Source organism: Anguilla rostrata, chromosome 3 (genome assembly GCF_018555375.3).
Source record: "Anguilla rostrata isolate EN2019 chromosome 3, ASM1855537v3, whole genome shotgun sequence".
Classification (NCBI taxonomy): domain Eukaryota; kingdom Metazoa; phylum Chordata; class Actinopteri; order Anguilliformes; family Anguillidae; genus Anguilla; species Anguilla rostrata.
The window spans coordinates 12,262,723-12,284,718 of record NC_057935.1 but is presented as its reverse complement, the minus strand read 5'-3'; the positions used below and the strand labels follow the sequence as shown (position 1 = coordinate 12,284,718).

The 21,996-nt window shown below is 46.1% G+C and overlaps 2 protein-coding genes across 4 annotated transcripts in view; one reads left to right on the top strand and one right to left on the bottom strand.

The window, feature by feature from the left end:
- Nucleotides 1–850: 850 nt before the first annotated feature.
- fhl1a (four and a half LIM domains 1a) lies at nt 851–14,386 on the top strand. Of its 3 annotated transcripts, none has more exons than XM_064326242.1 (7): nt 851–994; nt 2,707–2,799; nt 11,652–11,833; nt 12,339–12,513; nt 12,910–13,079; nt 13,471–13,657; nt 14,087–14,386. In XM_064326242.1, exons 2-7 carry the CDS (start codon nt 2,790–2,792, stop codon nt 14,239–14,241), a joined length of 879 nt encoding a protein of 292 aa, XP_064182312.1. In that variant the 5' UTR covers nt 851–994; nt 2,707–2,789; the 3' UTR covers nt 14,242–14,386. The 3 variants fall into 3 exon arrangements, with proteins under 3 accessions (XP_064182312.1, XP_064182310.1, XP_064182311.1); XM_064326240.1 differs by lacking the exon at nt 851–994 and adding an exon at nt 2,392–2,410; XM_064326241.1 differs by lacking the exons at nt 851–994; nt 2,707–2,799 and adding an exon at nt 8,913–9,051.
- A 648-nt stretch (nt 14,387–15,034) lies between these two features.
- The window catches only part of LOC135249711 (ensconsin-like), a 32,371-nt gene continuing 25,409 nt past the window's right edge, over nt 15,035–21,996 (bottom strand). The window contains exons 14-22 of the mRNA XM_064325229.1: nt 21,803–21,938; nt 21,299–21,479; nt 20,911–21,015; nt 20,740–20,793; nt 20,483–20,549; nt 19,998–20,318; nt 19,809–19,947; nt 19,169–19,491; nt 15,035–18,956 (exon numbers count right to left, since the gene is read on the bottom strand). Of these exons, the coding sequence (XP_064181299.1) occupies nt 18,949–18,956; nt 19,169–19,491; nt 19,809–19,947; nt 19,998–20,318; nt 20,483–20,549; nt 20,740–20,793; nt 20,911–21,015; nt 21,299–21,479; nt 21,803–21,938 (1,334 nt within the window). The 3' untranslated portion in view covers nt 15,035–18,948. The remainder of the gene's footprint in view (nt 18,957–19,168; nt 19,492–19,808; nt 19,948–19,997; nt 20,319–20,482; nt 20,550–20,739; nt 20,794–20,910; nt 21,016–21,298; nt 21,480–21,802; nt 21,939–21,996) is intronic.

The window sequence follows — 21,996 nt, the reverse complement described above, 5'->3', positions numbered from 1 at the left end:
TCTTTCCCGGACATTAGCTCTGTCACAAAGTCAAAGAGGTAGAAGGCCAGGAGGTCTGCATCAGACCAGAGCATGACCAGTAGCAGAACTTGGATGGAAATGCCTGACAGGAGGCTGAGTTCTCTGAGAAGGCTGATGACCTCTGTCCATCCTTTCCTCATTTTCTCAGTCTTTCTGTCTTTCATCAGGGTCTCGTTTTCACCCAGGGAAGCCGTCCCTCTTTCTCGGGTCACAGTGGCACAAGACGTCAGTTTTTCATGACCCTCCAGAATGCAGAACACTGTCATTTGGGTTGAAGATGCTGTCAAGAAATTCAGTTCCCAAATTCCATCTGCAATCATTTGGACCAGTTTACGGGCCTGGTTATGTGCTATCTCCATTTTTCCTGAGGCAAGTTTTCCAAAGTGCTTGAGGAAGATTCTCAAGTGAATAGTGAACGTCTGTTCTAGATTTGTACTTTTTTTTAACGTATGTCTACGTCACTAAGGTCTGGCAGTTAAGTCACAGTACCCGTTAATAAGTTGACTACAGGAGCAGTTTAAAGATGCGAAAATATGTAGAAAAACAGTAGCCTAGTTTTCACCTTCTGCAATCAAACACAAATTTCAGAGCGCGGGTTTAGAACATGTTTATTAAATGTATTTAGCCCGTTTAGCCTAGCTAAATAATATGGGAATACAAAAACGGTCAGCATTCATCCCTTACAGTACCATCACCATATGTCATTTCTATAGAGCGAATAGACTATTTCTTTAAGTTCACAGCGGAATGTGTTTATTATTTTCTCTCTTTTTTTTAAGCCACACTTAAAAAATTCCTTGCTGGAGTCATTGTTGATGTGAATGAAGTCACTTTTGGATCACATCCTTTCTGCCCCCCCATACTTGCCTCTGCTTTCATCCATAAATGCGTGTACTTAAGAAGTTCAGAAGCTAAGTAGAGACTACAGGCGACTGTAGCGGAACGCGCGCAAACTTCAGACTTGAAAAAACTGGTGAGTTTAACCAATTTTTCTATTAAATAGTACTATACAATATACTGAGTGCGAGGTTACATGCACTCTAAAAACTGAAGCTGTAACTTACGCAACCTGATGAATGCACTCCGCCTTTCCTCAGTGTACCGTTAGACCATTATGAGGAATGCTAGAACTTAAATGCGTATGTTCCAATTTATCCCTTGTGCAGTTTTATGAAAAAGTAGTAATCTTTCTAAGAGATCTGCAACATCTGTGTTTTTGCTCTGATATGTGGAACGATTATAATCAGTGCTCTCTCCAGCTGTGCTCATTTTGCTTGTGAAATTAATAACAAAATGAATCTGACGTAAAATTTACAATATTCTGTAATATTAGGTATGTGCAAGATGTTAAAAAGGGAAATTATCGCACCTATTGTTAAGCTTAAAACGTCACCTCTTTACTAAGAAACCACTATATGCCTATTCAAACCTCATACATAGCATATAATCATTTCCTGTGATCGAACTTTCGCTCTTGAATACGGTGCATATTTGATTGATCGATTGATTTCATTTGATTGATTTCATGGGAAACATGTTTGTTAAATGTCATGTTTGTTAAATGTCTGTTTGTTAAACATAACTCCCCCTGGCTTTACTTTTATAGTAAGCTTCTCCATTGCGATGTTCTGACTTAGCCTACAGAGCACATTATTTACCGCTTACATTTTCAAATCCATTTTGAGTATCAGATGACAAATGGTCACTTTAACATTTTAAAGTTAATTGCGCTTTTCTTCTGGGGCCTCATTTATAAAATGTCCTTTACACTTGCGTAATGTAAAGATAATTCCCCAGATTGTCCTTACACTTGATTTAGTAAAGATGTTTAATAAAAATAAAATAACTGAAACCGAAAAAGATTGCTTACGTTGGTTTTAAGAGCAAATCTGCGCCTTAAGCACCTGTGATATATCGACCCTACAAATCTCAAATGAACTTCAATTTGAACGCACGTGTACGTGCTTTCCAATTACCCGGCATTGTGAATTCTGTGAGTAACAGCTATTTCAATAATAGCCCCTAAATAAGGTTGCAGTTAAACATTTCTGGCATTCTTCATGCCTAAAATGATTAATTAAATGTTTTTCTTAAAGCGCGCCCACTTCGGGTTGCACGCGCAAATCTCCATCGCGTCTCCATATAACCAGCCGGCAATTAACTTATTGTGTAAACTTTACGTAGACACGATCATATCCACGTCACAGTGAGACTTTATAAATAACTACCTAGACACGATTTTCTGCGTGAGCCACTATTTAAGATACAATTTGATTATAAGACCATTTATAAATGAGGCCACTGGTCATCATCTCATTCGGAGGCCTTGTGCTTGTTTTTCAGTCATTAAAAAAAAAAAAAAAAAAAATAGGAAGCTGTCACTATGGGGGTAAGGCATCCAAGCTCCGTGTCAATCCAATACTGTGTAAGCAATGTCTTTCCCTCAAGAAGTGAAGACGAGTGAGGACATGTCCCCCTATACATTTGACCTGTGCATCACATAAATTATTTTTAGTCACGAGTCTTGTAATGTTTAAAATAAAACATGACCAGATTGCCGTGTGTATGCTAGTGAGAATGGTGTTTTCTTCTGTTTGGAGCAGTTACGTTCCCCAGTAAAGCTTTAATAGGGTGATGTGAACTGTTTACTCACCCTGAGAAACCCATATCATTTCTTTGGGGCAGTGACATCACCACAGCAGGCCGAAACACCCCTGCACAACTTGATTGATCTGAGCATAACGCCCAAAGCGGAAATTTGGAGTATCATGGACGTGGGTAAGTGAAGTTTGATTTTATTCATGAAAAAGTAGAAAAGTATTTATGCCGTACATGGCGCACCTGACTTGTCCCATTGCACTTTAGACCACTAGCATTATTGCAAATTATATTATTGTAAATTAAGTTTAAACTGCATTAATTGTATTACGTTTAATGTTCATGGACTGGATTCATGGCCTGGATTAGACCTTCCGAAATCTGGCATTGGAATGGAGGGGTGACAATGGTATTGTGCATAGAACGGGTGTTTATGAACTATGTTCCGGATTCCGGGGGTCTCCCCAGGACTGGGGTCTGCACAGTGGGGACCACCCCGGGACACAGCAGACGTGCGGATGTCCTGCAACTGGAGCTGCTCATAAATGTCAATAGTTAACATCGGTAGCATTGCTAGCAGTGAAGTGTTAGGGGCGTCCCCCTCCCCGCAGAAAGAGGGCGGGTCTCTTGTGAAGACTCAGGGCCCGGACTCCCTCCTTGTCCAAGTTAAACAGACCCCTCCATGAATCTCCTGGACACATGAAGCCGATGACACTGATGACATTGACATGGCCAAAGTCTTTACTTGATAAACTGCGCCGTGCTCTCCAGCAGCTGGTGGATGAAAATGCTGCATGAAACCTTAATAGCAGATGCAACTATCCAATGACACTTTGAAGCGTGGCCTTTCTGATCATTTGGGGTAATGAACGGGAGGTGCGGGCTGTCCTTACTTGGACTCTTGAACTCCTTGACCCAAAGTGGGTAAATTACTGCTTTCATAAAAGGTGCCGTGTAAACAAAAAAACCTTTTTGGCCCTTGTTTTAAAGTCTGTGAGTTTGGAACGGTGAGTCACACAGGAATGATTGGGGGCTGAAGTGCTGGCTCACCATGGCGCTGCTATCGCTGGTCCATGGAATGGCATTAGAATGGAAAAGAACAGATAATCCCCCCTGCTGGACCCATTTGTGCCCTTCACAGAAGCACGCACGAGTGTGTGTGTGCGTGTGTGCATGCGTGCGTGCATGCATGTTTGTGTGTGTGTGCGTGTGTGCGTGTGTGCGTGTGTGTGTGTGCGTGCGTGCGTGCATGCGTGTGTGTGCGTGTGTGTGTGTGTGGGTGTATGTGTGTGTGTGCGTGCGGGTGTGCGTGCGTGTGTGCATGCGTGTGTGTGTGTGTGTGTGTGTGTGTGTGTGCGCATTTGCCCCAGCAGTACAGAGGACTGGTGAGGACAGGGGGTAGAAGTCAGTGTGTGCTGTACAGCGACACTCAGGACAGACTTCTCACTCTTTCACTGATGACCAGCTCAGTATGAGTCCCCGAGCCTCTGTCTCAGTGCTCAGTGCAGGGGGGGGGGGGGGGGGTTAACATGGTGAAACTGTGGACAGGTCCTGGACTTTGCAGACTCTCCCATCTGAGACCAGAGCAGCAGACAGAGGCAGTGCAGTCCAAAACTTCACCTGATCTTCTGTCTCTTTCTCTCCCTCTCTCTCTCTCTCTCAAATTCACATTCAAATTTAAATGTGCTTTATTTGCATGAAAAGTAAACTTGTGTGCTGCAAAAGCAATTGGATATACAAAATGACAAACAGATCCCTACAACCTGAAGAGGGGAAAAAGAGAAACAACTCCCCCATACAAATACGCAAGTATAGATATAAACACACACACACACACACACACACACACACACACACACATATATATGGGTTTGACATTATACTCCCTCTCTCATGAACTTAGGCAGTCTTGCTGTAATTTGGTATGTCTGCTGAGAAGGTGATGGTTTTATGTGAAACATCTCTATAAATTAATGGTGACAGATGTGTGTGTGTGTGTGTGTGTGTGGGTGGGGTTGGACCGTGTGGGTGCACCTGTGCAGACCAAGCGGTAGTCTGACTCAGAGGGGTGTGTGGTTTTCCTCTCACATAGACACCATGGAATCTCAGCTGTGGGGGGGGGGGGGGGGATCAGAGTGGCACAGGATTAAAAATGGAGGTGACCTTCGCCTTTCTTAGCAGGCAGGTAACAGGACGCCCCTCAAGACCTCTGCCTGAGTCACTCCTCCATTGCGGTGACTGTCATGGCGACAGTTCTGTTGTCGGTAGATGTTGGTAGTCACAGCTGTGAGTCAGTCGTGTGTTTATAGCCCCCTTGAACACAAGGCAGATATGGCGGCGCCATTTGCCAGCCTGTGAGAAATGGTTATTCATTCCGTGGAACTCATTAGTCAATATTTGTCCAACTCAGTGTCCATTAGCTAAGGACGTGTTGCTTACAATGTATCTAAAAAACTTTAAATACGTAATTAATTTTACTGTCTGTTAATTCACGGGAAGTTTATAGTTGTAATAAAGTTTTCTGTAAATGAGCTCATTTCAGTTTACAATGGAACCTTCAGTTCCCAGGGTATTTACATTTCTCAAAGTTCAGTGACTGTGGCTTATACCTGGTGGAGCCAAGACAGGGTGTAACCACCAGGGGGCGCTGCATCGCCTTTCTTTACTTTGCCAAGGTCAAGGAGAGCTGACCCTTCCAGCGAACCAGATACCACTCTGCTATAAGTAGAGATTTGGCATGAAGCTCTATTCTCATCTCTTTATGTGTGTGTGTGTGTGCATTTGGTCCTGTTCCAGGTGGTGTCATCGCCTGTCAGCCTTCTCAGTAATTGAGTGCCTTTAATCTCTTGGGGAGTGTGCACAGTTGAGCCCTGTGCTCCACAGATGAGCAGGCTCCTCAATCCCAGCCCTGTTGGGAGTGCGATGGAGTCGGGGAGATAAGAGGCCATACCACCCTAGGTTATCTTTGGGGAAAAAAACTCATAGCCTTAGTCTGGGGCAGTTTCCATAGTAGCAGTTTTCTTTGGTACGGTGTGGGCCAGTGACCAGTGCGAAGTCCTTTTGCTGTTAAAAACAGAAAGGTCTGTGTGTGGAAAGGGCCAGCTTTTCTGTTTTGGTGGGAACAGGTATGCATTTGGCCTATCAGGACCGTTGCAGGCTAATAACAAGCATGATACTTATGATATATATTGCATGGAAACACAGCCCTCTGCCACTCCCATTACTTTCCCTTTGAATGCATGCCCAGTCACACTGAGGGGTGCAGTATGTTGGTGTGGGTATGATTTTGTGTGCCTATTTCTGTCCTTGGCAAGGGCAGGTCTCAGGGGAGGGCAGGTGGGCTGGGGCGGGGCATTCCTGTGCTATTGTTTAGCTGGCTAACAGACAGGGGTGGAGAGACAGGCATCTCATGCTAGCTTATCAAACAGCTGACAGCATTCCTTAACCCACACAGGCTATATATACACACATGTGCATCAGACACAAATATTAATCGTACACATTGTATAAACACTTGGACTATCCATAGAGTATATGCATATTAGGCATACTCCTGCTTTACACATGTGCATGTGTGCACACGCAAACACGCAGACATAGCCAAGCTGACAACACTGTTTACATCCATGCAGAGCTCAGAGGCACACAGTTTACATTCCCAAATTCCTTTGGGAAAAAATGCATTTTCCAGTCATTGCCTTTCGTGTCAATCGCTGTAGGCATTTCCTGCAGTTCTGTCTGTCTCTGACTGATTCAGTAAAGGCAATGGAAAATCAGCATCTCCATCATTAAATACCCCCAGCGTGGCTGAGGCTTTGTTTGCTTTTACTGGTCATTTCATCTGTATGGAAAGTTGAAACTGCTTGATGTGCATTGTATTTGTATTGATTGGCCTATAATTAGCAGCCACAAACACACACATACAGTCACAGAGCTGATCACAGCATAGTGGAAGCCATCTAGCTGCTTGTATAGTGTGATTTACAGCTGGACCAATATTGAGTAGCAGTACCAGCAACAGCAGCAGCAGCAGTAGCAGTTACAGTAGTATTAGCAGCAGCAGTTTCAGTAGCAGTAGCAGCAGCAACAACAGCAGTAGCAGCAGCAGCAGCAGCAGCAGCAGCAGTAGCGTGAAGCTGCAGCAGTAGTAGCAGTAGCAGTAGCAGCAGCAGCAGCAGCAGTAGCAGCAGTAGTAGCAGCAGCAATAGCAGCAGCTGTAGCAGTAGCAGTAGCAGCAGCAGCAGTAGCAGTAGCAGTAGCAATTGCAGCAGCAGCAGCTGTAGCAGCAGCAGTAGTGTGACACTGCAGCAATAGCAGCAGCAGCAGCAGCAGCAGTAGCGTGAAGCTGCAGCAGTAGCAGTAGTAGCAGCAGTAGCAGTAGCAGCAGCAGTAGCATGAAGCTGTAGCAGTAGTAGCAGTAGCGTGAAGCTGCAGCAGTAGCAGTAGTAGCAGCAGCAGCAGTAGCATGAAGCTGTAGCAGTAGTAGCAGCAGCAGCAGTAGCAGCAGCAGCAGTTATTTTCTTGGCTTCTGAAAAGGGGAGTGCAGGCATGTGGGTAGCTCTGGACAACTTTGTGACTGCTGATGGACAGGAACCACAAACGCATTCAGACAACATCACACTTGTCAGATGAAGGTGAGAAAGATAAAGAGAGAGAGAGAGAGAGAGAGAGAGAGAGATTGGAAGGGTGGAAGACACTGTGCCTCAGAGGGGTTAAGTGATTCCAAAACCATGGCGCCTCCTACGTCGTTAATATTTCTGTGAGGATTTACTTAATTGTGTGCCACAGATTGTTACTTGAACAGGCAGTGCGCTAACATGTTTGTATGTTTGTCTGTCTTTTTAACATTGACATTCTAAGCATACCATTTTTTATTGTTACCTGCCCAGGGATTCAATTTGGCTTGATAGCTTATTCTGGGACAGCCAATTGGCTGCCCACTGTCCCTATCAAATAAATAGATAAATAACATCAGGCACTGTGCAGTCATTAGTAATATACCAGATAACATCAAATAAAGCCTGATGGAATGGGCGAAAGAACAGTATTGTGCTTTCTGTTATTGCTTATGTTTAATTCAGTTTTTCAATAAAGATTTTGCCTCAAGGCCATAACTGAGAAGCTTTAATAAATGTGAGCTGTGCCCTGCTATAGCAGTTTCATTTAGTCCGAAAATGAAAAAGGATATGACTGTTTACTTGGGTCAGAAACTTTACAGCCCCCTTTAAATACATTGCTAATTTCCCCTAACTGCCTGGCTCGCTTGCTCTTTCCGTTCTAGGTCAGGCTCATGTCTGCACCTCCTTCTCTGAGAGAGGGAGATAATCAGGGAAAAATCGGAATGCCCTTTTCCTCCAGCCTGGAATTATAACCCGTCCCAAGTGCACCTCTCAACAGGGGAAAGGAACAACAAACAGTGCATCATCCGGAAAGAGCAGAAACTGCAAACTGTCCCTGCTCTCAGCGGATGGGACTGTGCACAGTCCTCACGCCACAACACTGACCGTGGTGCCTGTCTCACTCCTTTCAAGGAAATATTTTCACAAGAGGATCATTCAGGGGGCGCATCAACCTCCAAAAATGAAGTGCTTGGAAAAGTTCCTCTTTTCCAGCTCATTTCAAACTTTAAAAAAAGTTCTTTGCGTAAGAAATTTTGGCTGGATTAGTGAGATGCATAGTTTTATGAATGTGTCAGTGACTTGTTTAAATACATGTAAACAGACCTGACAGAGAACAAAAAGCACAAAATGAGGTAATGGCCCCAATAGAGTCACTTTAGTGGAGTATTTATGGAGCTGGATCTAAATGTATAAACAGAGCAGCAAATGTCCCCAGCAGTCATCCCTCACCTTCAAAATACACGTTAAACAAACTGACATCACGTCACCATCAAATTTGTAAACCCGGTTTTAACACCGTTTAAACATCACATGCATTCCAAAGTGTCGTGCCCTGTTCATGTACAGTAGGCTAATAACCCCCAGAGCGCGTATCTATACACTCCTGTTTACCCCCACACCAAAATGTCAGTATAAGAGGGACTTCTCTTCCTCCCAGTCCCTCATTCCAAACTCGCAAAACCCTCTTTCTCCTCTGTAGTCATGCTGTTGGAATTCGTTCTCTCTCTCTCTCTCTCCGGCTGTCTGTCTGCCCTTCTCCCACTTCTTCTTTGGCCAGATATCCAAAAAAGGGGAGGACAATTTAGTGGGGGGATTTGAATGTGTGGACAGGATAATGGGGTTGTGGGGGGACTGGGCGTGGGTGGCACGAGGGGGTATATATATACCCCCTACCCCTGAAAAGAGGGTGTGGAGATCGCTCCCCTGCACCTTCCTGGATATTACTCTCTGTTCATCTCTGCTTGGTTGCCTCTCTCACCTTTTCGCTTGCTCCCTCACCTGGATCCAGACATGTCGTTCTACCGACACTCAGGTACAGCTGGCACTGCTGGGGTGTGTTCATTTCAATATTGGACTCCAAGCCGTCTTTTGTCCTAACTCAACTTAAAGCTCATGTTCCTGGCTGCCTACACTCGATTAGAGCCTCCTGAGTTAAATATCTGTATTTGAGATAGTGGTCAGACCTTGTTATTCTGCAAGATTCTAAGGCTAAGTAGTTGTAGCAGGAATGTTATAACAGGTCATAGATAATTATTAGGTGCAATAGCGGCTATCTAGCTTTTTATTGTAGGAAATTTGGTGGTATTTCTGTGCTCTAGGTGCTACAGGTCAAATAGGTAAGATGTGTCGTATTACGTGGCTTACCATTATGTGGATGTTGCTATGGTGACTTCCCATAGGTGGTAATCATACATGTATACTTCAGGTGAGGTAAAAAAAGAAGAAGCTTTTTCTCAATATCTGCTACATTAAGGCTAATGAGGGAAAAGAATACTGTGATGTATGAACTAACGACATGCTTAGCCTGCCTCTCTTTGTGAAATGGTTAGGAAGCAGGTCCTGTCAGTTGCAGAATCTTGGCAATATGTAGTCACTATTCTGATTCAACACTTAGAACTAATGTAGTCTTACTTGATGGCTGTTTTTGTTTAACTGATATGTTTGGCCTCATGCATTTGAAATTGCATGGAAATTACATGATGAGCAAGTGTAAGTTGCACAAATTGGATTTTTAGTTCATAATAATTGCTCGTTAATATCTGTAATTTCATATGCCTTTTCTGGGGTAGACTTTTGGTTGGAAGAGTTCTTTTTACCTTGTGTAGTTGCACCCTGATTGGACACCCTGGTTGACCTGGGCAGTTTTCCACACACTGTACTATCTGCCACTTTCATGACTCATTGACTCAATTTATTCTCACCATGACCTTTCCAGAATCAGGATCACCCACCCCCCCCCTGGAAGTGGTATGCTTTGCCTATCCCTAACACCCCCCGCCCCTGTTGCATACCATGGGAGTTTTTGTTGGCCGGATGTCCAACCAGTGGAATTTTGAAAGCTGTGTTGAACTATAGCTCCTATCTCCCTAATGCCGTGTATTTTGATCCAGAGGGACAGATACTCTATTCTGGCCCACAAAAAGCACTTTTAAAAGGGCAGTACCTGGACCCTCATTGGAGGGTGTGAGTCAGGCTCCAGTACTGCTCCAGTATCCAGTTTCTCCCCAGCCTGGATGGATTTGGGAATGTGCAGTGGGGGGGATGCAGGCAGACTGGGATGGGGATGGGGAGGGGTGGAGGGGGGATGGAGGGGGATGATTCACTGGAATCATCCCCCTGGGTGGAGGGGGGTTTATACCAGACTGTCCGCTTGATCCTCTCCTGTCACAGCTGTGTCCAGAACTCTGTCAGTGTCTGGTCTGGACGAGATTACAGCGGGGAAGTAAAAAAAGGAATAAAGAACCCCTCAAAAAAGAATTTCCTTGATACCAAGCAGCGGTGTTTATATTTGCAATGTTTCCATAGTAACGGGGGAGCGTTTGTCATTCCAGGGTAGCAATTACAGACCCATAATCTAGCCTGCGGAATACAATGATGCCTCTTATCTGTGGGAGTAAATGACAGAGGCCAAAGGCGAGAAACTCGCTGTGCTCTCTACTGAGGAAGCGAACGTCTGTTTAGATGGCGATAATGTTTATGTGACAGCATGTGTGGCCCCAACTTGTGTGTGATCATGCAGATGTTCAGCAGCAGACCTGGGTCAAATCATTATTTCAAATATTTTAACCCTTTTGAAACCAGGTAATCAATTTTCCACTGTATGTGGAACAAAATGATTACATACGGTTGCATACATGACTGTGTTGTACACAGTACACATAGTGTGTGGGCTTTCTCTGTGCTTGCTACCATTACCTAGGGAGGCCTTATACCTGGCAATCACAATGAAAGGTTTACTGAGGAGTGTGACGTGTGGAAGGTTGTTTGGTTGCGGGCTGAGGATCACTGGAGGGCTACTGCATTGTTACCGTAGCCACCAGACAGTCAGTTGGTGCATGTCGGTGGGAGTGGCAGTTGTCGTATAGGGTTGAAGATCTGGACAGAGGACAGACTGAAATGTTTATGAATCTTAAGAGAGGAGGTTACTGGATGACATCACCAAACCTGAATTAAGAGGTCCTCTGTGTTTGTGCTGTAAATCCTGCCCAAAGATGAACCATACTGCCACACTGTGGTCACATACAAGCACTGAATATCTGATGCATATGCGTTGTGGGCATTGTGCACTTTCCAAGAGGCCCTGTAATTCCCAGTCTCAACATTACAAAGGGGTGAAATAATTTTGTCATACAAAATAATTTTTAAGTAGTGTTTTGCCGTTTTTATACAGCTGATACATCATGCCTGTGTCTTCACAGTATCATATCATGAATTTAAAAAAGCATATCAATAGTTTCCTCTACTGCTTTTATCTATTATTATCTACACAGACAGAAGGAAAGCAGTATAAACTATTAGTCTAATTCCTCTCAGCACGACACAGACCATTCTTGCCTTCTTTGATCACATGTGCTGTCTGTCTGTCTGTCTGTCCGTCCATCTGTTTGTCCGTCTGTCCATCTGTCTCGGCAGGCCCGAGGAGCTACCTCAGCTCCACCATGACGGACCGCTTCGACTGCTTCTATTGCCGTGACAACCTGCACGGGAAGAAATACGTGATGAAGGACGATAAGCACGTCTGCGTGCGCTGCTTTGATAAGCTGTGCGCCAACTCCTGCGCTGAGTGCCGCCGTCCCATTGGCGTGGATGCCAAGGTGGGCGGACCCCGCCCGCCGCCACGCCCTTCTGTCCCCGTACCACGCCTGTTCCTCTCTGTTGAACTCCCACACACAGAAATCCAGTGGATTTTGCAGTGCTTTTATGGAGTTGTTTTCTGAGGATAGCAGTGTTGTGCTGGCTGTTTATTGTACCAGTGTCAGATCCGTAATGTGAATTTTTAACGTACCACAGTGTCAGATCCGTAATGTGAATTTTTAACGTACCACAGTGTCAGATCGGTAATGTGAATTTTTAATGTACCGCAGTGTCAGATCTGTAACGTTGCCTGTTTATTGTACCACAGTGTCAAATCCGTAAGGTGGCCCGTTTACTGTACCACATGCAACACAGCCATGAGGTCACCCGCTTACTGTACCACTGTGTCAGATCCATAACGTAGCCTGTGCACTGCAGCACATTGCATCCGAGCCGTGAGGTGGCCTGTGCCCGTGCCTGTGCGCGCCTCCCCTTCCTCACCTCACCTCCCCTCTCGCTGCCCAGGAGCTGCACCACAAGAACCGGTACTGGCACGAGGGCTGCTTCCGCTGCGCCAAGTGCTACAAGCCGCTGGTCAGCGAGCCCTTCTGCTCCGTGGACAACAAGATCATGTGCGAGAAGTGCGGCGCCCTGAAGGAGGGGAACCGCTGCCAGGCCTGCTACAAGGCGGTCATGCCAGGTGGGTGTATGTGTGTGCGTGTGTGTGTGCGTGTGTGTGTGCGTGTGCGTGAGTGCGTGTGCGTGTGCGTGTGCGGTTCCCTCTGCTTCACAGCAGGGTTCCCCAGCCCGGGTCCCAGAGACCCACAGGGTCTGCAGGTTTTTGCTGTTGCTCACAGCTTGATTGGTCACTTGATGACCCAGCTAACTTCACCTCGCTGTGTGTGGGTTTCTTCAGTGGAAGGGAATTGGTCACTTACTTTAAGGTGAAATTAAGAGCCAGGGACTGTGGATTGCGACCCCAGATGAACACACAGGACGCTGCTTGTGAACGCTCACACATACACTGCACAGCAGCTGGGTGGGGATCCACGTGCCCCTGGTAGTGATGTTTGGCACCCCTGTCTGTCTCTTGCAGGCAGTAAGAATGTGGAGTACAAGCACAAGGTGTGGCATGAGGAGTGCTTCACCTGCTTCACCTGCAAGGAGCCCATCCGCTCCCAGAGCTTCCTGACCAAAGGAGACGACATCTACTGCACCGCCTGCCACGAGAAGAAGTTCTCCAAGCACTGCGTCTGCTGCAAGGAGGTATGAGAGCGTGGGAGCACATGCACACACACACATGCGCATAAACATGCACACACACACTCATATGCTCATATGCACACGCACACACACACATGCACATACATACTGTTATGCACACACACACACACAAGCACACACACTCTCTCCAGCCTGGACACAGGGAATGATAATTGCATCAGGGGTGGGCAGCCTTGCTCCTGGGGTGCCAGGCTTACAGCAACATAACCGTTCAGCTTCTTAGGCTCAACGAACACAGGCAACCTTGTGCTGGAGGTACTCGGAATTTTAGCGTTCAGACTGACTATTCAGTCTGAGCTAATAAACCAATCAAACACCGCAGTCACGCTCAGATGGAACGGCCCCCCCCCCTCCCCTCCCCTCTCCCCTCTAGGCCATCACCACCGGGGGGATAACCTACCAGGATCAGCCCTGGCACTCCGAGTGCTTCGTGTGCAGCACCTGCCGCAAGCCCCTGGCCGGAACCCGCTTCACCGCCCAGGAGGACAAGGTGTACTGCGTGGACTGCTTCAAGACCTCTGTGGCCAAGAAGTGCTGCGGCTGCCAGAACCCCATCACAGGTCAGAGCCGCCAACCGCCACACGCTCACACACGCAGGCGCGCACACACACACACACACACACACACACACACGCAGCCACTGTTTCATCTGACTGGTGCGAAAGGAAAAGATAAGTGCCCAATATACCGAAAATATTTGAAATATCTGAACCTTTCAGACACCTTTAAGTTCTTTATTAATTGGCAATTTTTTAAACCAAAATTCAGAACGCTGAATTGAATCCAGAACAATGATTTCAAATGATTTTCAGGAGGTATGTTTTTTTTGTTCAGTGTTATCTTGACACTCTCCAGGTGAACTGGAGGACTGTTTCAAATCTGACCAAAGCTAAAGTATTTCAAGTACACTATAGAACCTGGTTCTGAGCCAGTCCGGCGGTCCGAACCGGGTCGGCTCTGACTGTGGCCACTCCTCCCCGCTCCGGCAGGTTTCGGCAGGGGGACCAACGTGGTGAACTACGAGGGCAACTCCTGGCACGAGTACTGCTTCAACTGCAAGAAGTGCTCCCTGTCCCTGGCCAACAAGCGCTTCGTGCTCAAAGGCGAGGACATCTACTGCTCCGACTGCGCCAAGAAGCTGTGAGCGGGTCGCTAACACACGCTAGCCTCACGCGCTTCAGAGCGGCAGCTGAGCAGGGGGTCAGAGCAGGGGGGTTTGGTAAGAGAGTGACACCCTTACATATATACACACATGCCTTTAAGAAACGTGCGCCTTTGATAAAGCAAAACGACACAAGGGTTAACATGGGGGTCCAAAGGTTACCAGAACCTTTGAGACATTCAGTAGGGTCAAATGATCTCATCTTCAGCTGCCACCTGAATCAGCTCCTTGATTGAACACACACACATTAAGCTTTGAACAAACATCAGCCTACTTTAATACACTATATACTATTTGCTTTGTGGGCATGCAACATTCAGTACACAGTAGCTTTTGAGCGCTTAGCATAAGTTGAATTCCTACTGGCCTTACTTGGGGATAAATCCCTGATCTGTGCCTGGAAGTATTTTTAAGATTAAAATAGAAATATTACGAACAAGAGCTCTGCTTTTACTGAAACAAATATTCACTTTCCATTACCTAACATTTAGCTTGGAAATGATACATAATTGTGGGGCTGTTTTAAATCTCTGGCAAGTATTTGTTTGATATGTAGGTTCCAGGTGGTTCTACCGTCTGGAGATAAAGCAAAGTAATTTCCTTACAGCATGCTGCAGTGGAATTTAACATTGTGGAAACACATGTAAAATCTGATTTACAAAAAAAAAAACAAATAAAAGAGGTGAAAACTACAGCTGGCTTGCTCGTGTCACATTTGATCAAAGGGTGTGCAGTTCCCCTCAACTGGTGAGAAAAAAACAGCCACTTTCCTTGATTTATTCTTTAAATAGCTTTTATTTAGCAAAACTTTATTTTAACATTCCATATTTCCAACATTTCATATTTAGCTCAGTACACTTCAGGAGATGTATTTACAAATGAACGGCGCGTGGACAGGGATATCCAAACGTCCACACAGCCCAGAACAGTTAAGCAAACGGTGTTCACCGCCTGGTTCGGGTAGAATGATTGTCATAACCCAGGTGAGTACATCTGAACCCTTTCAGTTAACAAGAGTAACACATTTACAGGCTATTCTCACCCTAAGGCACTGTTCTATTCTACAGTCGTAGCGACCATTGTGGGAGTAAGAATAGTTAGTTCTGTAGACACACAATACCAAACACGAAACTTCAGTTTAAGCAGCAACTACACCGGGGAGGTCCTCGTCTAGGCCAGGTTATGCTAACCGCGCCACTGACACGACGTAGCGACGCTTCGCTAGCAACGCGTGAGCGAAGAAGCACAGCCCACCGCTCGCTCCACTCTCCAGTGGCTCGAGCTCTTACGTCAGGTGCGAAGAAAATGGCCGCAGGAGAAGACCAACGGCAAAACAGAAACAAAAACCTTAAAACTGGCTTCAAAGCGCTCACAATTTACCCCTCCTTCTCAAAACCCCCCTGCAAGATCCAGGGCTACTTTCTGACGGAACCACGTCCTCAACTTCCACAAATTTAACCAATTCACCTGATTTTGTCTCGGCCACACAACACTAAAAACATTACAAAACACGCCAGACACTTTTTTCTTATGGAGAGAACAGTGTGGGATTAAAAATTCTCAAAAATCTCTCTTTGAGGCTCTTTACAGCTTTGGAAAGAAGGAACCATCCAAACACCACCGTTGTAATGGTACAAAATGCACTCCATTTTGAGTTGGTATGTTCAGTTAGGGGTGCACAATGTGACTTTGCAGCGTGGCAGCTGTCAGGTGAACCACACAGATAGGCAGCCAATCAGTAGAGGGAGATGCATCCCACCCCCCCCCCAATGTGCTAGGACACAGAACTTACTCTGAAGGCCAAGGCACTGCTAGATCAAAACAGAGGTCTGAGAGATCTCCAAGAGAAGACGTAAATTCCTTTTCTTCAAAAAAACAAAAAGAAATTGTCAAATGTCCTGCAAATCTATAGCCAGGCGGTGCTCATTCTCACCTCTATTAATTTCTCTGGGCACACACTGTCCCCTGACACAAAACAGGCTAAATATCTCCATTTCACCAACCCTGTTTTAACTCTCCTCTCACAACCCAACAAGCAGACATGCCCACACCTCCACGTTATCTGCAACACATCCAGATCTCTGAAAACCAGCTGAAAGAAACAGCCCGATTCTGCACTGAGATGACTGTGACAGAATATTAAAAAAAACATTTTCTCCTTAAACATCACTGCCCAAACTGAGCTCAGAGTCCCTGTCAAAACACAACATCCTCCTCTGACACTTACACAGAACCGCCAAGCAGCGCACTTCCTGTCACACCCGAGTGTTCATCCGAACGTGTCGAATCTTCAAATCCGATATGATGACAGAAAAAAAAGGCCCCTTCCTACGAAACAGTGTTAAAAACAGGACTGACTACCCAGGAGAAGGGTTTGCGTCTGCCGGGACCAAACTAAAATCTACAGTGACAGGCGAATTGACTGTAACAACCCTCCGACTACTCTCCCCCACCTCTTTTATGGCCTAATACTGATTACATACACAATACTTAAACATGAAGCCATATACTCTATACACCTATATCATTTTGGTTGCCCGATTAGATTTACCGTTAATAAAAAAATAATTATCATGAGATGGATGGTAGGAAGCAAATAAAGTCGTAAGTCTGCTCTAGACGATGCACGAGTGTAGAAATGTTTAAATGGTAAAAAGATAGAACAGGTGAGCATGTCAACACAGATTTACAGTTTTTCTACCCCTGAATGTTTATCAAGTACAAATTCTGGCCCCTGAGGGGGACAGTGGTCCTTAGTAAAATATTTCCAGTTGGATTTACAAATTTGCCTACCATATTCACCTCTGCAAACACAAAAATGAACCAAACTTCACCATCTGAAAGCAACTGTCAACAGACACATTACAGTAATATGTGTGTTATATAATTAGTAATCTTAGGTTTTACCTTCATGTAGACAATAGCAACTGCTCCGTTTCATAGTTCGGTTTCTGACTTGCATTTTAAGTTAAAAATTTGAAAAGTCTAACTACATCGTCAAGTATATATACATGGAAAAACACCACGAAAAACGAACAAAAACCAAAAAAAAAAAATCTGAAAACATGAGGTCCTGACAGAAAAAGACCATATTCGAATGAACAGAAACCACAACAGATAAACATCATTAATATAAAGCACTTATGAAAACTGTTTTTCCCCCCTTAAATTATTCACTCCTTCGATTTTGAGGAAAAGGAAAAAAAAAAAAGAGGAAACAGTTACAATAACCAAAACAAGTGTTTTTACACTTCAGTTCAGACTGCAGAGCACCCCCTACTGACCACCTGCGGAAATGTCTCGACCAGGACTGAAAACCTTCACGCAATTCACAAGAGTACCATCAGTCATGGAACAAGCTTATCACCAACGCTTGACTACAGTAGAAATCCTTGATATAATCTCAGCAAAAAAAAAAAGAAAAGCCAGTTACAATGGCAAAAATGAATTCCACCAAGTCAACACAACACCGAAGTACTACAAGAACATCCCAAAGGGGAACCAACTGTGAATGTGTTTCTATGGAGGCCAGGCTCTAATTACCCATGGACACAGCATAGAAAAGTGTGGGTGCGTAGCTGGACATAACGATGGGGAAAATAAGGATTCATTAACCCAAACACAGGCAGAGATGCTACATGCTATTAGCTGCATTAAATCATTGTGCTTTGCTGTGGAGGGTAAAACTCTTCTGATTGGATTAAACAGGTGATTGGCAGTTCATCATAGGTCCATCCATATTTGAGCACATGAAGCCTCACTCTCCCATCACCACTAACAGTCCCAGTACCTGACTGTGAGAAAGGCGGTAGGTGGGGTTACTGTGCTAAAGCCTGTCCCAAAGAACAGACTGGGCATGCTCAGACTAGCCTGGATGAGTGACAGGTGAGCGGAGCAAAGCCCCCCCCCGGGGGGAGAGAGGACAGAAAAAAGCCTTCCCTGTCTTCTAGCTGAGTTAAACCTCCAGAGGCTCACCATATACTCTTCATCCCCCTCTTAAACATGCAGACGCATTCTTCGCTTAGACTAGGAGTCGGCACTCTGTCGTAACTGGTCGGTGCGACGACTGGACCAGGACACGCCCACAGGAAGGACACCCCGCCCTTACTGCTTGCGTCACTTTCAAAATTAAAACCCAATAACTTAATCCTACACTAAGCTGGAGCAGTGACGTTTTATGGTTTTAAGGTTCAGTCGTGACGTTTCTTCTGATCTACATCAGACACAAACTCCTTCAAGCACACGCGTGTAGAATGGACCCGTTTCCTGGAATTTATCAAAACCAACCAAAACAAGACGAAAAAAAACAACAATGGTATCGGAGGAATAAACGGTGAGGATGTCATCAGAATAAGTTATAACACACTCCTCACAGTATCAACACAGTAATAATGAGATATAAAAACAGGACCATCTGTGCTAGGAAGAGACCTGGAGAAGTAAGGAAGGAATATATTTTCCCTGAAGCTTTTAAAAATTATTATAATTTTTTTATCTTTGAGGTGCAAAGTTAGCAAAATCCAAATTCCTCCGTTTGGGATCCTTTCCTCCTGTGGTCCTCCCCCAGCCTGTGTCCGTCCGTCCATCCATCTGTCTGTCTGTCCAGTTGAAGGGGCTGGGCTGGAACTGGAAGGTGTGAGACAGGACTGCAGGAGTGCAATAATCACAGGTCTTCTGGGGGCCCAGGGCTCACATCTCTGAGAGGAACATGGAGAGAGAAACAGGGGTCACACACACACACCACAGCAAATGACCTCACAGCACAGGAGAGAGATGGGCCAATCAAATTATCAAAATCCAATCCAATACAATCAGACATGATTTAAGAAAAAACTATGTCCCCAGTCATATCTATGAAATGAAGACCTGAACCCTCCGATTTCAGTGACACCGCCCCACCTCTGCTCACCGGACAGGGCTTGGATGGGGGGGCTGACTCCGTTCCCCTTCTCCTCGAAGGCCACGCGGGGCCCCTCGGGGACCCCGTTGTGCTCCAGAAGGCCCTGGCCGCGCCCGTCCCCGTCGATGAGCGCGTGGGCCTTGGTGTGGACGCCCAGGTCGATGAGCTCCTCGAAGCTCCAGGTGCCGGCCTTGCCCTTCAGGCCCGGGAGCTCCGCCTCCACGGGGGGGGCGTCCTCGTTCAGGAACTCCAGCCCCTCCAACCCGCACCCCTCAGGGGTGGGGCTACAGGCCAGCTCAGGGCCCTCCGTCACCTGAGGATTCGGGCTTAGACTGGGGGACAGAGAGAGAGATAGAGAGAGGGATAGAGAAAGGAACAGACAGATATATATATATATATATATATATATAGAGAGAGAGAAAGAGATAGAGAGGGACGGGGAAGAGAGAGAGAGATGGAGAGGGGGGGAGAGGCAGAGTAAGTGCAAGTCTGCCAGGATTCAGTTCCAGACTGAGGGGTGCATCATCACTAGCCCAAACCAGCCCTGCTTTAACTGGTAGCATCACCCAAGTGCTGCTAATGTGCCTCTAATGGCTCTCCTCTCCCTGGATGAGACGTGAGAAACAGCTCTGAACCAATGGTTCCATACCTGTGTTCCGCAGGCTCTTCTGGGCATGTGCTGACGTATTTCTCCGTTCCATCACCCTCTTTTCCATTGATGTTCCCAAAGGGCCCCTCCTGCTCTGCTACTGGCTCTTCTGAATATGGGGTCAGTCTCTGCATTGTCTCTAAATGTTTTCACTCTCTGCATGTCTCAATATGGGTTCAGATTCTCTGCCATTGTTCCTGAATGTAGGCATCTCTGTATGTCTTCGATATGGGGTCAGCTTCTCTGTCATTGGTTCTTCTGAAAATGGGTTCAGCTTCTCTGCTATTGGCTCTCCTGAAAATGGGGTCAGCTTCTCTGTCATTGGTTCTTCTGAAAATGGGTTCAGCTTCTCTGCCATTGGCTCTCCTGAATATGGAGTCAGCTTCTCTGTCATTGGTTCTTCTGAAAATGGGTTCAGCCTCTCTGCTATTGGCTCTCCTGAATGTGAGATCAGCTTCTGTGAACTGCACTCCTGGTCCGTACTGTCTGCAGCATCTACAAGCCCCTCTCCTGTACAAAGAGAGGACAACACGTTTACCTCACAAGTACATACACACAGACACACAGACAGACATAGACAGACACCGACAGACATAGACACGCACGCACGCACGCACGCACGCACGCACGCACGCACGCACGCACACACAGAGGGAGAGGGAGAGAACACTTACCTTTCGCTTCCTGGTTTGTGTAATTGTCCGCCTCTCCGTTCAGGTCAGACATGCCCTTGTCGTCTCTCTGCAAAAAAAACAAAAACAAAACATGCAAACGTGTACCCGTGGGCACATTCAGAACATTTACATTTTTAAAAACTTAACTACTCTACATGTACCAAGCTACTTAATTTAACATGACATGGTGACAATTTCTTTTAGTGTTTAACAAACATAAGAGCAACTCTACGGGGATTTATGGGTCACTGTCCTACCTTGAGATCGTTCTGTTCTGTTTTTCTGGTCCTCTTCATTATCTCCTCAATTCTCTGAGGATGGGAAAGGAAAATCATCAGTACGGAGCGTGACTCGCTGGGAGCGGCTCCTCACTGGGAGGAGGAAGAGGAGGAAGAGGAGCAGGGGGAGGTGCTGCGGGCGTCACCCACCTTCCTCCTCTCCAAGCGCTCCTGCTGGTTCTGCTGCATGATCCTCTCTCTCTCCTCCCGCTGTTTCTCCGCCTCCTCCAGCGCCCGGGCCTCCGCCTCCTCACGCTGCGCGCAGTCAACAGAACATATTAACCGGCCAATCAGATCAATTCTCTCTAAACCTTCCGTGAACCAGTTATAATAATCCACTAACCAACCAACCAATTGCGTCAATCCTCCAGTCAATCAATCATATTAATTCTCTACCCAAACACCAACTAACTGTATCAATTCAACAACCAACAAGCGGATGGCCCACCTTAATTGAACTCAAATTTTTGAAGTTTATTCATGATTTAAAGTTTAGCCCCCTCACCATGGGGGGGGGCAGTATAGCAGAAATCCTCACCTCTTTCTGCAGCTCCGCAAGCTTCTCCTCCTCCTCCTGCTCCCGGCGCACTCTCTCCTCCTCCTCCAGCCGAGCCTGCTCCTCCTCCTCTCTCCTCTTTTCCTCGGCCCTCCTCTTCTCCTCCTCCAGCTGCTTTGCCCTCTCCTCCTCTGCCAAGCGCTTCTCTTCCTCCTTTCTAAGCCTGAGGAGAGACAGCATGGCATGTTCAGTACTCAGCAACACCCCGGCCGGCATCCGCTCACCCAATATCCTCCTACCTTTCTGTAGCAGATTGTGTTTAAGGAAATAAAACTTTAACCAGGTTTCTCAGAATGTTTCTTCAGAATTCTAAGTCGGTGTTCTAGAACTCCAATCCCCTCAATCACCTGTAGTGATTGTGACATCAGCATTAGAATGTTCTCTTATGCATCACATATTTCTGATCTGGGGTTAAGCACCCAAAAATATAAGCTGAAATATACACTGTTTTCTTCTGTATTTACTGAAACGCTGGCTCTTCCTCACCTCTCCTCTTCCTCCCTCTGGAGCTTCAGCTGCTCCTCCCTCTCCTTCTGCTCGCGCGCAAGCCTCCGGTTCTCCGCCAGGATCTTGGCGGCCTCCTCGGCCGAGGTAGTTCCCGCCACGGCCTTGGCGCTGGAGTCTGCGGGGGACAGACAGACGGACGTTTTTATGTGCTTATACTGCTCTCTGCAGGCCTG

Coding starts and splice junctions, on each gene's coding strand:
- fhl1a (XM_064326241.1), top strand. CDS start 9,030: ATGTCGTTCTACCGACACTCAG. Junction 9,052..11,651: donor GTCGTTCTACCGACACTCAG/GTACAGCTGGCA, acceptor CTGTCTCGGCAG/GCCCGAGGAGCTACCTCAGC. Junction 13,658..14,086: donor CTGCCAGAACCCCATCACAG/GTCAGAGCCGCC, acceptor CCGCTCCGGCAG/GTTTCGGCAGGGGGACCAAC.